Here is a 16,878-nt window from a genome sequence, read left to right on the forward strand (position 1 = left end):
TTCATTCTGAAAGATTCTTTCTCTCCTTTCACTGTAATATTCTTCTCTTCGTCTTTCACGACCATGTTCAGCGGCAGAGCATCTTTCTCTCCTTTCACTGTAATATCCTCCTCTTCATCTTTCACGACAATGTTCAGCGCCAGAGCTTCTTTCTCCGTACAGCAGACATCCACTTCTTTAGCAGGGGATGAGTACTTTATTGAGCTCATGGTCAGGGATGTTAGCTAGCTAGTTAGCATTAGCGAATAGCCTAGTGCTAGGCTCAGTATCAATCTTTAACAAATTTGCAAATTGAACAAGCAAATTAGGTTCAAGTTAACGTCAACTGAAATGTGTTTTAAACACTGCGATTAGCTAATGCACATTAACATGGCCTAAAACGTCAATCTTTCAGTTTTATGTTGGCTAGCAAGCTACCGAGGTGGTTGAAAGAGTTGGCGCCTTGTTGTTCCTGAAGAAGCGTCCCGTCCAGTCCATTATACGTCACGAAAGAAGAGTCAACTGAAAGACGCTCATCGCCATCTGCTGGCTGGAGTGGGTAACGCAGTTTGGAAACCATAGTTACTACACTTTTTGTATTGGAAAGAACGTCATAATTATTTAACAATAAGCTGATGCATTTTCTCTGACGTCTTCCAAATAATACGTTCCGGTACACAGACGTAGAAGCTTAATATGAATATGATGTGACCATACTATTCCCTTAAAGCTACAATACAAAGCTACAACAGGTATAGTAGACATTACCATGAAATTCTTACTGACAAGCCCTTAACCAACAATGTAGTTAAGAAAAATAAGAGGTAAGAAAAAAAGTTTCACAAAAAAAAAACTATACCGTGTTTACAGAGTCAATGTGGAGGCTGTATACAGGGGGTACCAGTACAGAGTCAATGTGGAGGTTATATACAGGAGGTACCAGTACAGAGTCACTGTGGAGGCTATATAAAGTACCAGTACAGAGTCAATGTGGAGGCTATATACAGGGGGTACCAGTACAGAGTCAATGTGGAGGCTAAATACAGGGGGTACCAGTACAGAGTCAATGTGGAGGCTGTATACAGGGGGTACCAGTACAGAGTCAATGTGGAGACTGTATACAGGGGGTACCAGTACAGAGTCAATGTGGAGGCTGTATACAGGGGGTACCGGTACAGAGTCAATGTGGAGACTATATACAGGGGGTACCAGTACAGAGTCAATGAGGAGGGTATATACAGGGTTACCAGTACAGAGTCAATGTGGAGGATATATACAGGGGGTACCAGTACAGAGTCAATGTGGAGGATATATACAGGGGGTACCAGTACAGAGTCAATGTGGAGACTATATACAGGGGGTACCAGTACCGAGTCAATGTGGAGACTATATACAGGGGGTACTAGTACAGAGTCAATTTGGAGGCTATATACAGGAGGTACCAGTACCGAGTCAATGTGGAGACTATATACAGGGGGTACCAGTACAGAGTCAATGTGGAGGCTATATACAGGAGGTACCAGTACCGAGTCAATGTGGAGACTATATACAGGGGGTACCAGTACAGAGTCAATGTGGAGGCTATATACAGGGGTTACCAGTACAGAGTCAATGTGGAGGCTATATTCAGGGGGTACCAGTACAGAGTGGAGGCTATACAAGGGATGTTTACATACACTTAGGTTGGAGTCATTAAAACTCGGTTTTCAACCACTCCACAAATGTCTTGTTGACAAACTATAGTATATGCAAGTATAAACACCATGGGACCACACAGCCGTCATACCGCTCAGGAAGGAGACTTGTTCTGTCTCCTAGAGATCAACATACGTTGGTGCGAAAAGTGCAAACCAGTCCCAGAACAACAGCAAAGGACCTTGTGAAGATGCTGGAGGAAACAGGTACAAAAATATCTATATCCATAGTAAAATGAGTCCTATATCAACATAACCTGAAAGGCCGCTCAGCAAGGAAGAAGCCACTGAAGAAGGGACTTGGTTAGGGATGTATCCTTGTTTTGAATCCCAGCCACCATAGGAGGCCTTTTGCCTTTTGGTAGGCCACCGTTGTAAATAAGAATTTGTTCTTAACTGACTTGCCAAGTTAAATAAAGGTTCAATAATAAATAAATTAAATAAAAATAAAGTACAGAGAGATAATTGATGAAAACCTGCTCCAGAGCACTCAGGACCTCAGACTGGGGCAAAGGTTCACCTTCCAACAGGACAACAACCCTAAGCACACAGACAAAGAACAACGCAGAAGTGGCTTCGGGACAAGTCTCTGAATGTCCTTGTGTGGCCCAGCCAGAGCCTGGACTTGAACCCGATCAAACATCTCTGGAGAGACCTGAAAATAGCTGTGCAGCGACGCTTCCCATCCAACCTGACAGAGGTTGAGAGGATCTGCAGAGAAGAATGGGAAAAAATACAGGTGTACCAAAGCTTGTTCCTGTTAAGACACCTGGCCAGCTGAGTGCAGGTGGGCTCTCCTGTCAACATGAGGCTCCTGTTGCAGCCCTCAAGGGCACATTGACAGATTTTCCACCTAGTCCTCTCTGGGATTCAAACAAGGGATCTTTCAGTTACTGGCCCAACACTGTTAACCGCTAGGCTACCTGCAGCAGGAGCCCCATGTTGACAGGAGAGCCCACCTGCATTCAGCTGGTCAGGGGCAGTGGTGCTCTGTAAGTAACAAATGTATCACTATCAGAGGGGTGTATTATGACATCATATAGAACTACTCAGACATTCCAAATATCACTTGATTATCAGAGGGGTGAATTATGACATCATATAGAACTACTCAGACATTCAAAATCAGGCTTCATCCATATCATGAAGGTGGATATTGATCCAACCATTTCAAAAGTAATGACTGGGCTGATGGAAACAGGTTATGCCTGAACATTTTTATAAATGGTGACAGACGATATGTTAGTTCGTTTGACATGGTGGGTTGTGTCAGTAAAAACGTTTTAGTGAGAAATGGCGATGGAAACTCCTTTATGTACAAATATTTATATAATAACCATCATGTCTTAGTTAACTTGGAGTCACGTGATGATATGTTGTGTGGTCCTCCCTCTAAAACTTGGAAAACCATGTAGTTTATTAGGCTACAGATGAAATAAGTTATGAACTTCACAGGGTAGTGAAACTACATGTAATGAGCTTGATGCTCCATTCCAATACATTTTGAGGGCGACATGATGACCGATGCTTGGTTGCAATTCGACAAATAAAATAATTGCTCTCATCCATAATAATCTCATCAATCGGGTAACAATGTTTATTCAACCAGTGGGAGCGTTGTAAATGCCCCCAGGAAAGTCGAAAGAGGAACTCTTCATTGAGACAACGATAAACAGCAATCTGTGGGAGAGTTGTGGTGGATATTATAAAATCAGGATCTGCTGGAGTCCAAGTCAAACCAAGATTCTTTATTTCTGAGCTCAGAGAGAATAACAGAGTTACACAGCGCAGTGTAGACAGTCTGAATTCCCTAAGCATTGGGTGATTAGCACATATCTTCATAGTTTCCTGTTCCTGGGCGGGACTTTATTCATACAAGGACACAGGCGCAAATTGGTTTGCAACACAGAATGATACTCCCAAGAACAGGAGCTTATAATAGGACAGTTTCACAAGGTTAGTCACATACTCAGTTATGTGGACACACAAACAATTAACATTTTCCATTACAGAGTCTGAACATTTTCATTTCATTAAATCATCAGTGGGCCAACAATGCAAATGTCAACAATGGAACTAATGCATCACATCCAAATATCACTTGATTATCTGTAGTGCTGGAGGAATGACACACCCAGATAAACACACAGAGTTTTAAAAAGGACCGTTTAAAAGAAGGAACCTGATCTTCTTTATATTCAAACTGACAGACTCCATATTCACTTCATGTTTTCTAATAGAAACAAACAAATATATGTTTGAGTATACCCTGTACCATTTAATTTCATATGGTAAAGACAGGTAAACACATTGTCAGTCAACAATATAAGACAACGGGAGCACTGTGTATGTTCTCCGATGATTTTTAAGTCAATGTGATGTGAAATATCAACATACACGCTAAGAGAAGTAATTTCTCTCTCCTGTGTGGATTCTCTAATGACGTTTAAGTGACTTATGAGTAATATGTTTTCCCACAGTCTGAGCTTTTCTAAGCCTTCTCCTCTGTGTGCAGTCTAATGTGTTCTTTCAGGCTTCCTAAATGGGCAAATGGTTTGCACCCTGGGAGGAGTGGTACGGCTTCTCTCCTGTGTGTATTCTCTCATGTCGTTTCAGGTCCCCCGAATGGTTGAAACACTTTCCACATTGGGAGCAATGGTAAGGCTTCTCTCCCGTGTGTATTCTCTCATGTAGTTTCAGGTGTCCACTCTGGTTGAAAAACTTTCCACATTGGGAGCAGTGGTACGGCTTCTCTCCTGTGTGTATTCTCTCATGTTCTTTCAGCATCCCCGACCGGGTGAAACACTTTCCACATTGGGAGCAGTGGTAAGGCTTCTCTCCTGTGTGTATTCTCTCATGTAGTTTCAGGTCCCCCGAATGGTTGAAACACTTTCCACATTGGGAGCAGTGGTAAGGCTTCTCTCCTGTGTGTATTCTCTCATGTTGTTTCAGCTCCCCCGACCGGTTGAAACACTTTCCACATTGGGAGCAGTGGTAAGGCTTCTCTCCTGTGTGTATTCTCTCATGTTGTTTCAGCTCCTCCGACCGGTTGAAACACTTTCCACATTGGGAGCAGTGGTAAGGCTTCTCTCCTGTGTGTATTCTCTCATGCCGTTTCAGGTGATCTCTCTGGTTAAAACACTTTCCACACTGGGAGCAGTGGTAAGGCTTCTCTCCTGTGTGTATTCTCTCATGTCGTTTCAGCTCCCCTGACCGGTTGAAACACTTTCCACATTGGGAGCAGTGGTAAGGCTTCTCTCCTGTGTGTATTCTCTCATGTTGTTTCAGCACCCTCAACCGGTTGAAACACTTTCCACATTGGGAGCAGTGGTAAGGCTTCTCTCCTGTGTGTATTCTCTCATGTTGTTTCAGCTCCCTCGACTGGTTGAAACACTTTCCACATTGGGAGCAGTGGTAAGGCTTCTCTCCTGTGTGTATTCTCTCGTGTTGTTTCAGCCTCAACGACTGGTTGAAACACCTTCCACATTGGAAGCAGTGGTAAGGCTTCTCTCTTGTGTGTATTCTCTCGTGAGCTTTCAGGTTTGATTTCTGGTTGAAACTCTTTCCACATTGGGAGCAGTGGTAAGGCTTCTCTCCTGTGTGTATTCTCTCGTGTTGGTTCAGGCATGCTTTCCGGCTGAAACTCTTTCCACACTGGGAGCAGTGGTAAGGCTTCTCTCCTGTGTGTATTCTCTCATGTATTTTCAGCTCCCCCGAACGGACGAAACTCTTTCCACACTGGGAGCAGTGGTAAGGCTTCTCTCCCGTGTGTATTCTCTCATGTTGTTTCATGTTTACTCTCTGGTTGAAACACTTTCCACAGTGGGAGCAGTGGTGTCGTCTTGCTAGTTTGGACGTCCCTGGCTCTGGTTCCTCCGAGTCTGGTCTTTCTCCTGCCAAAGACAGTGTTATTTTTAAATAGAGACCCGAATGAAACCACATGATAAAACAACCTTGCTACGAGGGTAAATCCTAAATCAGATCTCTCAATAACCCGAGGCCAGTTTTAACAATCTTAGTGTGATTTTAAAACAAATGTAGAGCTTCCTGGTAATTACTGCTATGTTTACATTACTTATTTTATTCATCCTGTTTTACAAGTCAGAACACAAAAACCTGGACAGTTCTAGGACACTGAAGACACAGACGTCACTGGATTCCAATTGAACAGGTGGTTCTAAATATATAACTTTCATAGCTGTATGATACAGAATGTGACCTACACACTTCCTTAAACATAAAATAACTAAAGAAGTAATTTTGTGTGGAAGTCCAAAACTTGTTTTTACGTCGCAGATACAAAGCACATCAGTAACATCTCCCCGTTGTTGAAAGGGTTCGACACATTGCTGTTTAATTGGACCAATTTCTTATTTAGACATTCACAGATTTTCAACATTTTGATTATCGCTGATGTCATATTTTGGGTAAATGTTCCTAAAACTGATAGTAACAACAAAAAAACAAAAATATAAACGCAACATGTAAAGTGTTGGATGTTTCATGAGCATCACTGTTAGTCAACATTTATTCTTTGCCAAGATAATCCATCCACCTGACAGGTGTGGCATATCAAGAAGCTGATTGAACAGCTTGGTTATTACACAGGTGCACCTTGTGCTGGAGATAATTAAAGGCTACTCGAAAATGTGCAGTTTGTTCACACAACCTCTGCGATCCAACTCATCCCAAACCATCTTGATACAATACATTAGATTCAAAGGTACCAAAAAGTACAGTAAAAATTACTTCCATCTCTGGAAATGTGGGGGATTGTGTCGGGGGATTGTGTAGGCCAGGTCATCTGATGCAGCACTCCATCACTCTCCTACTTGATCAAATAGCTCTTACACAGCCAGGAGGTGTGTTGGGTCATTGTCCTGTTGAAAAACAAATGACAGTGGGACTAAGCCCAAACCAGATGGGATGGCATATAGCTGTAGAATGCTGTGGAAGCCATGCTGGTTAAGTGTGACTTCTGTTCATCTACTCCTCGTCTCACAAAGACATGACGCTCGGATCCAAAAATCTCAAATTTGGACTCATCAGACCCAAGGACAGATATCCACGGTCTAATGTCCATTGTTCGTGTTTCTTGGCCCAAGCAAGTCTCTTCTTCTTCTTCTCCTTTAGTAGTGGTTTCCTTGCAGCAATTCGAACATGAAGGCCTGATTCACGCAGTCTCCTTGTTAATCTCCTTGTTAATCTAGCCACCGTGTCAGATTTCAAAAAGGCTTTACGGCAAAAGCGAACTATGCGATTATCTGAGGACAGCACCCCATCAAACAAACACATGACAATCATATTTCAACCCACGACAATCATATTTCAACCCACCAGGCGCGACACAAACCTCAGAAATAATGATATAATTCGTGCCTTACCTTTGAAGAGCTTCTTCTTTTGGCACTCCAATATGTCCCATAAACATCACAAATGGTCCTTTTGTTCGATTAATTTCGTTGTTATATCTCCAAAATGTCCATTTATTTGGCGCGTTTGATTTAAAAAAAACACTGGTTCCAACTCGCCCAGCATGACTACAAAATATCTAATACGATACCTGTAAATGCTGTCCAAACATTTCAAACAACTTTCCTAATCCAACTTTAGGTATTTTAAAACGTAAATAATCGAGAAAATTTAAGATGGGATAAACTGTGTTCAATACCGGATAAAAACAACGTGAAGCGCGTGACCTGGAGTGCGCATCAAAACATTAGAGAGCACTAGGCTGGACCCTCGTTCTGAATAGCCGAACTTCTTCATTTCTCTAAAGAAAAACATCAACCAATTTCTAAAGACTGTTGACATCTAGTGGAAGCAATAGGAACTGCAACCAAGTGCCACACAAAACCATTTGAAAACAGAGTCACCTCAACAACAAAAAATTCCTCCTGGATGGTTTGTCCTCGGGGTTTCATCTGCCAAATAAGTTATGATATACACACAGACATTATTTTTACAGTTTTAGAAACATTAGAGTGTTCTCTATCCGACTCTACCAATTATATAAATATCCTAGCTTCTGGGCCTGAGTAGCAGGTAGTTTACTTTGGGAACGCTTTTCATCCAGACGTGAAAATACTGCCCCCTATCCCAAACAGGTTATAGGGAAAGAAATTCCACAACTTAACTTCTAAAAAGGCAATTAATTGAAATTAATTCCCGGTGACTACCTCATGATGCTACAGTCCTCCTTTAAGACTCCATAATGTTTCATCATTAGATGCTACAGTCCTCCTTTAAGACTCCATAATGTTTCATCATTAGATGCTACAGTCCTCCTTTAAGACTCCATAATGTTTCATCATTAGATGCTGCAGTCCTCCTTTAAGACTCCATAATGTTTCATCATTAGATGCTACAGTCCTCCTTTAAGACTCCATAATGTTTCATCATTAGATGCTACAGTCCTCCTTTAAGACTCCATAATGTGTCATCATTAGATGCTACAGTCCTCCTTTAAGACTCCATAATGTTTCATCATTAGATGCTACAGTCCTCCTTTAAGACTCCATAATGTTTCATCATTAGATGCTACAGTCCTCCTTTAAGACTCCATAATGTTTCATCATTAGATGTTGCAGTCCTCCTTTAAGTCTCCATCATGTTTAGAATGTGTCTGGAAGCGCTACTCTATCTATTCTACTCTCATCCTTTCGGTTTTAATAATATTTAATAATAATAATAATGTTATAATAGGTAATAACTAACTTTAATAACTAGGGTTAATACCTGCCTGGCGCCCCAACAAAATCTTCATATTTACCCCCCTCTAACAATACCGCTACAGAATTAGCGTAGTAGGCCATGTAACTTAAGGTAATCAGAAATATGTATTCCTTGCCACCCATTCTGAAACTAACTGCAGCTCTATGTTAAGTGTTGCAGTCATTTCAGTCGCTGTAGTAGCTGACGTGTACAGTGTTGAGTCATCCGCATACATAGACTCACTGGCTTTACTCAAATGTCATTGGCATGTTGTTGGTAAAGATTGAAAAAAGTGAGTGCCAAACAGCTGCCCTGGGGAATTCCTGATTCTACCTTGATTTTGTTGTACAGGCTTCCATTAAAGAACACTCTTTGTGTTCCGTTAGACAGGTAGCTCTGGGGCGGCAGGTAACCTAGTGGTTAGAGCGGTAGGCCAGTAACCGAGAGATTGCTGGATTGAATCCCCGAGTTGACAAGGTAAAACTCTGTCGTTCTGCCCCTGAACAAGGCAGTCCTAGGCCATCATTGAAAAAAATAATTTGTTCTTAACTGACTTGCCTAGTTAAATAAAGGTTACATTTTAAAATAAAAACTCTTTATCCACAATATAGCAGGGGGTGTAAAGCCATTTTTATCATCAATTTCTCTCAGCCAATCAGTCACTTGTAAGTGCTGTGCTTGTTGAATTAACTTCACTATAAGCTAAAAGTCTATATTTGTTTACTGTAAAATAGCATTGTATCTGGTCAAATATTTTTTTTCCAAAATTGTAAGGGTCGGTAACAGGCTGATTGGTCGGCTATTTAAGCCAGTAAAGGGAGCATTACTATTCTTGGGTAGTGGAATGACTTTAGCTTCCCTCCAGGCCTGAGGGCACACACTTTCTATTAGCCTTAAATTAAAGACAAGGCAAATAGGAATGGCAATATCGGACGCTATTATCCTCAATTTTCCATCCACGTTGTCAGACACCAGTGACTTGTTATTGTTGATTTTATTTGCGCAAAATTTAATTGAAGATGCTCCAAAGATTTTTACTATCATTCTTCATGTCATTTATCTTTGTTTCATAGTGTAGTTACTCTTTATATTCAGTTTAGTCAAATTATTTCTCAAATTGCAATAGTTTTGCCAATCAGTTATACAGCCAGACCTATATGCCATCTCTTTTGCCTCCCTCTTCATCATACCATTTTTTAATTACTCATCAATCCACGTGGATTTAACAGTTTTTACAGTCATTTTCTTAATGGGTGCATGCTTATTAGTAACTGGGACAAGCAGTTTCAAATGTGTCACGGGCAGTGTCAGGTTGCTCCTCATTACACACCACGGACCAACAAATATTATTTACATCAACAACATAGCAAAAATGTATGACCTCTTATACACAATATTAGTCCCAGCCTTTGGAACTGTGGTTTTCCTAGACATGGCTCCTATATTGTGATCACTACATCTGATGGAACTGGATACTGCTTTAAAACCCATTTCTGCAGCATTAGTTAAGATATGATCAAACCATGTTGATGATTTCATTCCTCTACTGTTTGTAACTACCCTGGTAGGTTGATTGATAACCTGAACAAGGTTGCCGGCACTGGTTACAGTTTGAAGCTTTTGCTTGAGTAGGCAGCCTGATCACAGCTTTCCTCCAGTATTAGTTAATTAATTACCAAAGTCCTGAGTCTAGTTTGCCTGTTCTACAGTCTTTTAAAGATAGGGGCGTTGACTGCGACAGGCAATGTAACATCCATAATGTTTTAAGGAAAAGTTTTTGTAAAACAAGCACCTTACATTGGATCATCTTGAAACTTTCTCTCCAAAGCTACCTTTCATCAAGGTTTTATATGGTCTATTGGTTTCTCTCTTTTCATTGGCAGAATCCTTTTTCAGTGTTATGATATTCATAACATCCATATACACCAGTCTATCTTCCTGTCAACTAACAGAACTCTGCTGGTTATCCTGGTAACAGATACCGGTGGGCAGATCTATTGTATTTGTTCAAACTAAACTACAGCACTTACTTTGATGAGTCAAATCTGATCCTTTCTTCTCTTCTCCTCCTCTCACAGTTCCACTCAGCCCCATTGTTTTCCTGCAGTCCACCAGCAGCACAGACAACCTCTTCATACCCAGCAGTAAGGTGCTACCGGGAGAGGCATGACACAGGGACTCCGGGAGAGAGGAAGGGCTAGCGTTGTCCTGGTAACCATAAAGAGGAGACACAGACACATACCATTATGGATGCTGATGTCACTGTTGTCATAAACTGCTTTACAGAAACACAGCCCAGACCCAGATAGAGCAAGCTGTATGCTAGACCAGACCAAGCTGTACCATCTGGTGTTCTGAAATGGAGAGACTCTTCTCTGCCTCGTCAGCATCAGGATGTTGAGTCTCCCCAGAGGATCCACGATAGTCATGTCTCTCTCCTGTGTTAACGAGAACATCAAACAGATGGTGAACTTATTACCATCATCAATTATTACTGTCTATTACAGTCATAGGGTCTTATCAGAGGCATTAATATCTCTAAATTAATTGGGTGCCTTTTGTGTCCCTTGGATATTTTAAGTATAAATTATGCTCCATTATTACATTTTAAAAGCCTGTTATATATAATTAAATCTCATTTAAAAGTCCCAAAAATACATGTAGCAATGGCAGATTGACCCTTTAACAATTTAAATAGTACTGAACATCACACTGAAGTGAAGAACTTAAGTAGAATGCCCCTTAAAAACCACACATTAATTCAACAACTGCATAGTTTGTGTCCCTGTTGAAGACAGTACTCACTGGTGCTAATAAGATATTCTGTATCCTCCTCTTTCACTCCCAAAACGTCTTCCTCCTTCATCTTTACTGAGATAGAACCTTTTAGAGAGGAAGAGTATGCTTTCTCTTCTTTCCCTATAACAGCCTCCTCTAACTCCTTTTTCATTCTGAAAGGTTCTTTCTCTCCTTTCACTGTAATATTCTTCTCTTCGTCTTTCACGACAATGTTCAGCGGCAGAGCATCTTTCTCTCCTTTCACTGTAATATCCTCCTCTTCATCTTTCACGACAATGTTCAGCGCCAGAGCTTCTTTCTCCGTACAGCAGACATCCACTTCTTTAGCAGGGGATGAGTACTTTAATGAGCTCATGGTCAGGGATGTTAGCTAGCTAGTTAGCATTAGCGAATAGCCTAGTGCTAGGCTCAGTATCAATCTTTAACAAATTTGCAAATTTAACAAGCAAATTAGGTTCAAGTTAACGTCAACTGAAATGTGTTTTAAACACTGCGATTAGCTAATGCACATTAACATGGTCTAAAACGTCAATCTTTCAGTTTTATGTTGGCTAGCAAGCTACCGAGGTGGTTGAAAGAGTTGGCGCCTTGTTGTTCCTGAAGAAGCGTCCCGTCCAGTTAAATATACGTCACGAAAGAAGAGTCAACTGAAAGACGCTCGTCGCCATCTGCTGGCTGGAGTGGGTAACGCAGTTTGGAAACAATAGTTACAACACCTTTTGTATTGGAAAGAACGTCATAATTATTTAACAATGAGCTGATATATTTTCACTGACGTCTTCCAAATAATACGTTCCGGTACACAGACGTAGAAGCTTAATATGAATATGATGTGACCATACTATTCCCTTAAAGCTACAATACAAAGCTACAACAGGTATAGTAGACATTACCATGAAATTCTTACTGACAAGCCCTTAACCAACAATGTAGTTAAGAAAAATAAGAGGTAAGAAAAAAAGTTTCACAAAAAAAAAACTATACCGTGTTTACAGAGTCAATGTGGAGGCAATATACAGGGGGTACCAGTACAGAGTCAATGTGGAGGTTATATACAGGGGGTACCAGTACAGAGTCACTGTGGAGGCTATATAAAGTACCAGTACAGAGTCAATGTGGAGGCTATATACAGGGGGTACCAGTACAGAGTCAATGTGGAGGCTAAATACAGGGGGTACCAGTACAGAGTCAATGTGGAGGCTGTATACAGGGGGTACCAGTACAGAGTCAATGTGGAGACTGTATACAGGGGGTACCAGTACAGAGTCAATGTGGAGGCTGTATACAGGGGGTACCGGTACAGAGTCAATGTGGAGACTATATACAGGGGGTACCAGTACAGAGTCAATGAGGAGGGTATATACAGGGTTACCAGTACAGAGTCAATGTGGAGGATATATACAGGGGGTACCAGTACAGAGTCAATGTGGAGGATATATACAGGGGGTACCAGTACAGAGTCAATGTGGAGACTATATACAGGGGGTACCAGTACCGAGTCAATGTGGAGACTATATACAGGGGGTACTAGTACAGAGTCAATTTGGAGGCTATATACAGGAGGTACCAGTACCGAGTCAATGTGGAGACTATATACAGGGGGTACCAGTACAGAGTCAATGTGGAGGCTATATACAGGAGGTACCAGTACCGAGTCAATGTGGAGACTATATACAGGGGGTACCAGTACAGAGTCAATGTTGAGGCTATATACAGGGGTTACCAGTACAGAGTCAATGTGGAGGCTATATTCAGGGGGTACCAGTACAGAGTGGAGGCTATACAAGGGATGTTTACATACACTTAGGTTGGAGTCATTAAAACTCGGTTTTCAACCACTCCACAAATGTCTTGTTGACAAACTATAGTATATGCAAGTATAAACACCATGGGACCACACAGCCGTCATACCGCTCAGGAAGGAGACTTGTTCTGTCTCCTAGAGATCAACATACGTTGGTGCGAAAAGTGCAAACCAGTCCCAGAACAACAGCAAAGGACCTTGTGAAGATGCTGGAGGAAACAGGTACAAAAATATCTATATCCATAGTAAAATGAGTCCTATATCAACATAACCTGAAAGGCCGCTCAGCAAGGAAGAAGCCACTGAAGAAGGGACTTGGTTAGGGATGTATCCTTGTTTTGAATCCCAGCCACCATAGGAGGCCTTTTGCCTTTTGGTAGGCCACCGTTGTAAATAAGAATTTGTTCTTAACTGACTTGCCAAGTTAAATAAAGGTTCAATAATAAATAAATTAAATAAAAATAAAGTACAGAGAGATAATTGATGAAAACCTGCTCCAGAGCACTCAGGACCTCAGACTGGGGCAAAGGTTCACCTTCCAACAGGACAACAACCCTAAGCACACAGACAAAGGACAACGCAGAAGTGGCTTCGGGACAAGTCTCTGAATGTCCTTGTGTGGCCCAGCCAGAGCCTGGACTTGAACCCGATCAAACATCTCTGGAGAGACCTGAAAATAGCTGTGCAGCGACGCTTCCCATCCAACCTGACAGAGGTTGAGAGGATCTGCAGAGAAGAATGGGAAAAAATACAGGTGTACCAAAGCTTGTTCCTGTTAAGACACCTGGCCAGCTGAGTGCAGGTGGGCTCTCCTGTCAACATGAGGCTCCTGTTGCAGCCCTCAAGGGCACATTGACAGATTTTCCACCTAGTCCTCTCTGGGATTCAAACAAGGGATCTTTCAGTTACTGGCCCAACACTGTTAACCGCTAGGCTACCTGCAGCAGGAGCCCCATGTTGACAGGAGAGCCCACCTGCATTCAGCTGGTCAGGGGCAGTGGTGCTCTGTAAGTAACAAATGTATCACTATCAGAGGGGTGTATTATGACATCATATAGAACTACTCAGACATTCCAAATATCACTTGATTATCAGAGGGGTGAATTATGACATCATATAGAACTACTCAGACATTCAAAATCAGGCTTCATCCATATCATGAAGGTGGATATTGATCCAACCATTTCAAAAGTAATGACTGGGCTGATGGAAACAGGTTATGCCTGAACATTTTTATAAATGGTGACAGACGATATGTTAGTTCGTTTGACATGGTGGGTTGTGTCAGTAAAAACGTTTTAGTGAGAAATGGCGATGGAAACTCCTTTATGTACAAATATTTATATAATAACCATCATGTCTTAGTTAACTTGGAGTCACGTGATGATATGTTGTGTGGTCCTCCCTCTAAAACTTGGAAAACCATGTAGTTTATTAGGCTACAGATGAAATAAGTTATGAACTTCACAGGGTAGTGAAACTACATGTAATGAGCTTGATGCTCCATTCCAATACATTTTGAGGGCGACATGATGACCGATGCTTGGTTGCAATTCGACAAATAAAATAATTGCTCTCATCCATAATAATCTCATCAATCGGGTAACAATGTTTATTCAACCAGTGGGAGCGTTGTAAATGCCCCCAGGAAAGTCGAAAGAGGAACTCTTCATTGAGACAACGATAAACAGCAATCTGTGGGAGAGTTGTGGTGGATATTATAAAATCAGGATCTGCTGGAGTCCAAGTCAAACCAAGATTCTTTATTTCTGAGCTCAGAGAGAATAACAGAGTTACACAGCGCAGTGTAGACAGTCTGAATTCCCTAAGCATTGGGTGATTAGCACATATCTTCATAGTTTCCTGTTCCTGGGCGGGACTTTATTCATACAAGGACACAGGCGCAAATTGGTTTGCAACACAGAATGATACTCCCAAGAACAGGAGCTTATAATAGGACAGTTTCACAAGGTTAGTCACATACTCAGTTATGTGGACACACAAACAATTAACATTTTCCATTACAGAGTCTGAACATTTTCATTTCATTAAATCATCAGTGGGCCAACAATGCAAATGTCAACAATGGAACTAATGCATCACATCCAAATATCACTTGATTATCTGTAGTGCTGGAGGAATGACACACCCAGATAAACACACAGAGTTTTAAAAAGGACCGTTTAAAAGAAGGAACCTGATCTTCTTTATATTCAAACTGACAGACTCCATATTCACTTCATGTTTTCTAATAGAAACAAACAAATATATGTTTGAGTATACCCTGTACCATTTAATTTCATATGGTAAAGACAGGTAAACACATTGTCAGTCAACAATATAAGACAACGGGAGCACTGTGTATGTTCTCCGATGATTTTTAAGTCAATGTGATGTGAAATATCAACATACACGCTAAGAGAAGTAATTTCTCTCTCCTGTGTGGATTCTCTAATGACGTTTAAGTGACTTATGAGTAATATGTTTTCCCACAGTCTGAGCTTTTCTAAGCCTTCTCCTCTGTGTGCAGTCTAATGTGTTCTTTCAGGCTTCCTAAATGGGCAAATGGTTTGCACCCTGGGAGGAGTGGTACGGCTTCTCTCCTGTGTGTATTCTCTCATGTCGTTTCAGGTCCCCCGAATGGTTGAAACACTTTCCACATTGGGAGCAATGGTAAGGCTTCTCTCCCGTGTGTATTCTCTCATGTAGTTTCAGGTGTCCACTCTGGTTGAAAAACTTTCCACATTGGGAGCAGTGGTACGGCTTCTCTCCTGTGTGTATTCTCTCATGTTCTTTCAGCATCCCCGACCGGGTGAAACACTTTCCACATTGGGAGCAGTGGTAAGGCTTCTCTCCTGTGTGTATTCTCTCATGTAGTTTCAGGTCCCCCGAATGGTTGAAACACTTTCCACATTGGGAGCAGTGGTAAGGCTTCTCTCCTGTGTGTATTTTCTCATGTTGTTTCAGGTGTCCACTCTGGTTGAAAAACTTTCCACATTGGGAGCAGTGGTACGGCTTCTCTCCTGTGTGTATTCTCTCGTGTTGTTTCAGCATCCCCGAATGGTTGAAACACTTTCCACATTGGGAGCAGTGGTAAGGCTTCTCTCCTGTGTGTATTCTCTCATGCCGTTTCAGCACCTCCGAACGGACGAAAGACGTTCCACATTGGGAGCAGTGGTAAGGCTTCTCCCCTGTGTGTATTCTCTTATGTTTTTTCAGTTGTGCTTTCTGTTTAAAACTCTTTTCACACTGGGAGCACTGGTGTCGTCTTGCTGGTTTGGACGTCCCTGGCTCTGGTTCCTCTGAGTCTGGTCTTTCTCCTGCCAAAGATAGTGTTATTTTTAAATAGAGACCCAAATGAAACGACATGATAAAGAAACCTTGCTACGAGGGTAAATCCTAAATCAGATCTCTCAATAACCTGAGGCCAGATTTAACAATCTTAGTGTGATTTTAAAACAAATGTAGAGCTTCCTGGTAATTACTGCTATGTTTACATTACTTATTCATCCTGTTTTACAAGTCAGAACACAAAAAACTAGACAGTTCTAGGACACTGAAGACACAGACGTCGCTGGATTCCAATTGAACAGGTGGTTCTAAATATATAACTTTCATAGCTGTATGATACAGAATGTGACCTACACACTTCCTTAAACATAAAATAACTAAAGAAGTAATTTTGTGTGGAAGTCCAAAACTTGTTTTTACGTCGCAGATACAAAGCACATCAGTAACATCTCCCCGTTGTTGAAAGGGTTCGACACATTGCTGTTTAAATGGACCAATTTCTTATTTAGACATTCACAGATTTTCAACATTTTGATTATCGCTGATGTCATATTTTGGGTAAATGTTCCTAAAACTGATATTAACAACAAAAAACAA

General features: G+C 41.3%; 1 protein-coding gene across 1 annotated transcript in view; it reads right to left on the minus strand.

Moving 5' to 3' along the window:
* LOC139370047 (zinc finger protein 850-like) overlaps positions 1–16,878 on the minus strand; it is a 61,761-nt gene that overhangs the window by 37,955 nt on the left and 6,928 nt on the right. Inside the window, 2 exon segments of the mRNA XM_071109354.1 lie at positions 4,280–5,455; positions 15,612–16,310. Coding sequence (XP_070965455.1) covers positions 4,280–5,455; positions 15,612–16,310 — 1,875 coding nt within the window.

This window comes from Oncorhynchus clarkii, chromosome 17, assembly GCF_045791955.1.
Source record: "Oncorhynchus clarkii lewisi isolate Uvic-CL-2024 chromosome 17, UVic_Ocla_1.0, whole genome shotgun sequence".
In the NCBI taxonomy this organism is placed as follows: domain Eukaryota; kingdom Metazoa; phylum Chordata; class Actinopteri; order Salmoniformes; family Salmonidae; genus Oncorhynchus; species Oncorhynchus clarkii.